General features: G+C 47.2%; 1 protein-coding gene across 1 annotated transcript in view; it reads left to right on the top strand.

Moving 5' to 3' along the window:
- LOC115547917 (filamin A-interacting protein 1-like) overlaps positions 1-6,000 on the top strand; it is a 74,295-nt gene that overhangs the window by 29,378 nt on the left and 38,917 nt on the right. Inside the window, exons 2-4 of the mRNA XM_030362429.1 lie at positions 3,942-4,278; positions 5,053-5,226; positions 5,690-5,868. Coding sequence (XP_030218289.1) covers positions 3,952-4,278; positions 5,053-5,226; positions 5,690-5,868 — 680 coding nt within the window. The 5' untranslated portion in view covers positions 3,942-3,951. The remainder of the gene's footprint in view (positions 1-3,941; positions 4,279-5,052; positions 5,227-5,689; positions 5,869-6,000) is intronic.

The following is a 6,000-nucleotide window of genomic DNA, read 5'->3' as shown; positions in this document are numbered from 1 at the left end:
ATCCATAAGACTCTTGAATGGTTTAACCCCTCCTTGAACTGTATCCTCTTGTTTTAATACCTGGAATCTTTTTAAATTATTTATTTATTTATCCTCCAGTATGGAGGTAATAATACTATATATTTATTAGGCTTAGGCAAGGATTTTTATTTTTATTTTCTGCAGGGCTGATGGTGTATGTTTGCGAGTGTGTGCGTGTTTTTCTTTTGTTTATTGTATGTACTGTTGGGTATGGACACACCCTGCTGCTCCTCAACATCTGAAGTTCCTAACGGAAAAATAAAGTATGAATTAAGATTAAAATTTAATTAAGTGCCAGGACGTACAAACACACAATAAGTGCGTGCATTAAGTGCCAGGGCGTACACAAATCCGATTCAAATATATATTCCTCCTCAAACTGACAACATTTTGGTGTTTCACAATGCGCTTTTGTCAGAATTTTGTCAGAATACTTTCAGAAGGGAAACGTCCTTATAGAAATATATATATTTGTAGAAAAGTTTAGTCGTTGACAGTAATAGTGTGTGGAACTTGGACAATCCTAGATAGCTTATAGGTGCGCTTTGTTCTTTTTTTTCTCTGATGCTTCCCCACAAGAAATTCATCTTGTCTGGGATGTAAACGGTCTCACGTCTCTTTGAGTCACGGAGACGACTTGTTTGCGTTGACTCACGTAGCGAGGCGCTTTATTGGCCATTCTTGGGGCGGGGCCAGGGAACAGTCGACGCGTTCCGTCTAATCAATCAGTCAATATCGCTGTTGACGATGTTATGCGGCGCCTGAGCAACCTTCTAAAGAAATCCAGCTTGGGTTCGCTGTTTGCACAGGTGATCACAACCAACGTCTGTTTTACAGCGTGGGAGTGTGTGTGTGTGTGTGTGTGTGTTTCTGAGCGTGTGTCTGTGTGTGTGTGCCTGAGTGTGTGTCCATTTGTCTGTGTGTTTTGTGCTTTTTGCATACATGTGTGTGTGTATGTGTGTGCGCTTGCGTGTGTTTTGTGCTTTTTGTGTGTGTGTGCTTGTGTTTGTGTGTGTGTGTGTGTACCTGAGTGTGTGTCTGTGTGTGTGTGTTTGTTTTGTGCTTTTTGTATGAATTTTCTGCGTGTGTGGTAATGACTGTAACTCAGAAACGAGCAGGGCGATAGATTTACAGCGAAGGGGGCGGGGCCAAGTGGAGGCTGATGAGAGAGACTGCCTCAAGGCTAGAGTAGATTGACGATGTCACCCTTATCTAGGGGTGAAGCAACACCGTATCTAGGGGTGACATCCGCATCACCCGGACAATACTCTGTGACAAGTTCACACAAGGTCTGCTAGTTCGATTCCCCGGCTCCTCGTAGCTGAGTGTGGAGGTGTCCCTGAGCGAGACGACCTCACCCTGACTGCTCCTGATGAGCTGGCTGTCGCCCTGAGGGGTCGACTCTGCCGTCGGTGTGTGAATGCGTGTATGAATGGGTGAAGGTGTGTGTGTAAATAAGTGTCTGTGAATGTGTGTAGGAATAGGTGAATGGGTGAATGTTGATTTGTTGTGGGATTTAAACACACACACACACAGATGTAGGCCATAGCACAAACATACACACACACGTATATACATACTCAAACACAAAGATGTATGGCAAAGTACACACATACACAGACACACACACAAACACGCAGATGTAAGCAAAATGCCCAGCACCCACACACACATTGAAAAAAAGCAAAAAACAAACACATACAGACACACACAAACTCAGGTACACACACACACGTATGCAAAAAGCACAAAACAGACAGATACACAGACAGACACTCACACATACACACAACCACCCTTCTGTCTGTAATTTACCGATCAGAGGCGTGGAATCTGGGTTTCCTGTGTGGCAGGAAGTGACATCACACTATGAGTCATGTGGCTCCGTGGCGGGCGGTGTCCTCAGGGGACTGCTCATAAAGCATGAGGTCACACACATACACACACCAGACACACACACATTCACAGACACACACAGACACATTCATACACACAGCGTAACACACAGTCACAGACAGACACACAGGAACACACACCTTAAACACAAGGAGTAACAGACACACAAACACACACACACAGGGTCACAGACGCACGCACATTCATACACGCACACACACAAGAACACACAGTCACATACACATTCATATGCACTCGCACACGCATACACACACACACAAGAACAGACAGTCACAGAAACACAAACACATTCATACAAGCACGCACACACACGCATACAAGAACACACACAGAGTCAAAGACACGTTATTGAGCACTCGCACACTCACACACACACACACACACACACACACAGACACACAAGGAGTCACACAGTACGTTTACAACCTCGTTGATGACCAACATTTAGAAAGACATTTATTTTTAATTCAGCCTTGGGTGAAATCGAAGTGTTACACCTTTCCTGCTGTCGGCTCCCAGACCGTAGTCAAGGAGCACAGGAGACAAGTTCCCTCCAGGGCCGATGTTCTCTAGGGGGTAACACCCTTAACTTGTGGCAGTGGGTCTGCTTATAGGTCGGAATGAAGCGGCCACCGATTATTGACCAGCTGGGTTCTTTATTCGTAGTTCCACTAACTTAACAGAACACGTTTGCACAGACACAACCAGACTCGTTCATTCACTAAACTGGCATGCGCAACTGCTCGCTCTGCTCGCTCGTCCACTCACTTGCTGAGTGGACAGTCACACTGTGGTAGAAATTAACCTTACATTTTATGTTAAACTATGATTATTATTAGGCCTACATATCATATAGATACTTTAATAGTGGAAAACAGCTGATCACCTTTAGCCTAGATGTTATGTGCCGTGTGACACCAGTGAGTGAGTCCAGTCCATTCCCATCTGATGTGTCACACCAAGAGAGTCCAGTCTACTCCCATTTTGATGTACTCTCTGAAGACAATGCTTACATTCACACGTGTGCATCATCTCTGTTTGTATAAGGATAATATATGTTCTAAGGTCACATTGGGATCCAGAAGACATGAGAATATGCTGACATCCACACAGTATGACCCAGAAAAACATTCTATGCACATCAATATTTGATGAAAGTCCAACTTTGTATTGTGTAAAGGATTGGGGATATAAGGAGCTGTCCGAGATTCATTCAGGAGTGTGTATTCGCGAATACCATTCGGCTTTGTTGTCTCTCGTTTGCGGGTGGCAATAAACTCTCCATCTATACTTGACCTGGACTCTCCGATTCCTCTTTGCTTATAGCTAGTTGAAGTGAATTAGATAAGTTGTTATTAGAAATCCCACCACAACACACACACATTGCAATTCTCGCTCACAAACATACGCTACTCTTGTAACAGAAGCATAGTGTGTAACATACTGAATGCTTGTTGATGATGATACACTAGGGGGAAACTACATTGGCATGACACCGGCTTCCGCCATCTTCTTCGCCACCTTTTTCAATAATTTGCAGATTCTCGCTTCCTGACGGCAACAACAACACGACTTTTAGTTACGTTTGAGTCAAATGTCACCACGGTTACTCTAATTTTCAGTCTAGCAAATAATGAGTTGGAAGAATTGGAATTTATTTTATATTAATGCAAACAGTGATTTTGCATTAATAGACGTTTATTATGTGTTAATAAATGGTCCTTTATATTTTTTACAGTATACACAAAGACGCACACATATTGATAAACTCACAATAACACACTAACACACACAAGAACACAAAGAGTCTTACACACACACACACACACAAACACACACACACACACACACACACACACACACACACACACACACAAACACACACGCACACACACACAGCATAACATGATACTGCATCATCAGGACCAAATTAACACCATTGTGTGGTGTGTGTGTGTGTGTGTGTGTGTGTGTGTGTGTGTGTGTGTGTGTGCGTGTGGCAGGTGAGGAGACATGCGATCCCGTAGCAACAGCCTGGAGGACGCCACCAAGGCCCCGCCTCCCAGGACGCGCCGCAGCGCCGAGAGGGAGGAGCCACCGGGGCGGGCCGGCGGGGGGCGGAGCCGTTACCGCGAGCAACCGGGCGGGGAAACCGGGACCGTTCAGCGGAACCACAAGACGGTCCGCGGGGCCACGCCCCCAAACGCCGGAGTTGGGGGCGGGGCCGGCGGCCTGGGGGGTGTGGGGGGCGGGGCCGGCGGTGACAGGAAGGAGAAGGGGCGGGAGCTATCCCGGGACGACCTGCTCTTCCTGCTCAGTATGTTGGAGGGGGAGCTACAGGTGAGACAGGGGAGTGGGCGTCGCCCGTTGAGGGGTGAGCTCTGATTGGTCAGATATATCGGATGATGTATCGGTATGTAGGGCTGCACGATATTGGAAAAAAAACATTTTTCAATGTTTGGTCTTTCTGTGATGATATTCATACGAATTGAGATATGACAAAAAAATGATATGCATTCTATTTTTTCGGAACCATTTTCGTAATCTGAATCTCGTGAGCGCATGTGCGATATTCATATCGCTGGACCTGCAAAATAATACATATATTCTTATATATGTATATATATATATGATGATGTAACATAATTTAGTGATTTACAGATTTAAGGATGCTTGGATACGCAGAGTTTGTTACTAGGAGCGACATGCAGGTTATTATGATTAGGTATTATACATTATACATTTTTGTGTGTGGATCACATTAAGGGGGTTCATTCACACATCCACACACAATCACACGCAGGGAAACAGCCAGCTCGTCGGGAGCAGGCAGGGTGAGGCGTCTCGCTCAGGGACACCCTCGAAACTCAGCGAGAGGGAACTAGCAATCTTCCAGTTACCAGTCAACCCGCTCTGCTCAGCTTACCCCCTTTTGGGGTAAGGGTTGCAACAGAAACTGCCAAATACAAACACACAATTCCATCTCAAATACCTCGGGGCTTTAACAATATCCAACCCCCCCGCCCCTCTCCCCCCCTCCATTCCCCCCTCTCCCCCCGTCCATACCCCCCCTCCCCTCCCCTCCCCCCCTCCATACCCCGCCTCCCCTCCCAGGCCCGAGACGAGGTGATCACCGTGCTGAAGGCGGAGAAGATCGATCTGGCTCTGCTGGAGGCCAAGTACGGCTTTGTAGTGCCCCAGCAGGTACTGCAGGCCCTACAGCGGGACGGGGTCCAGGGGAGGGACCGCGTGTTCCAGGAGGACATCTACGAGAAGCCCATGGCCGAGGTGAGGCCCCAGAGCTAACATGCTCAGGTCGTCATGCTAACATGCTAAAGTCTTCATGTTAACATGCTAAAGTCTTCATGCTACCATACTACGGTCGTCGTGATTACATGCTATGCTAATCATGCTGAAGTCATGCTAACATGCTACTATCATCATGCTAACATGCTAAGATCGTCGTGCTAACATGCTTCGGTCGTCTTGGTAACACTGAGGGTTGCAGTGTGACCCTGCAGCTGGACAACCTGGTGGAGAAGGAGCGTGAGACGTGCTAACACGCTAAGGTCATCATGCTAACATGCTATGGTCAATGTGCTAACATGCTACGGTCGTGTTAACATGCTAACATGTCTCGTCCTACAGCTAGACAAGCTGGTGGAGAAGCAGCGGGAGATGTGCTTACATGCTAACATTATAACATGCTAACATGCTAAGGTTGTGGTGGTAACGGTCTGGCCCCCCTCAGCTGGACAAGCTGGTGGAGAAGCAGCGGGAGACGTGCCGCCGCATGCTGGACCAGCTCCTCCGTGCGGAGCAGTCGTATAAACAGGCCCTGGGACAGATGGAGAGGGATAAGCAGAACCACCAGGAGTTCATCAGGAAGAGTGACGAGTTCACCAACCTACTGGAGCAGGAGAGAGAGAGGTGAGGGGGGACGGCGGGAGCGAGAGAGAGACAGAGAGAGGCCAGTGGGACGACCCCACCAAACACTTCAGTCCAGTTGGAGGATGATTGGGTGAAGAGGTTGTGACTGAAAGCCGAAAAAGGCCCAAAAAG

This window comes from Gadus morhua, chromosome 7 (assembly GCF_902167405.1).
Source record: "Gadus morhua chromosome 7, gadMor3.0, whole genome shotgun sequence".
NCBI lineage: Eukaryota > Metazoa > Chordata > Actinopteri > Gadiformes > Gadidae > Gadus > Gadus morhua.
This window is presented reverse-complemented; position numbering and strand designations above follow the sequence as displayed.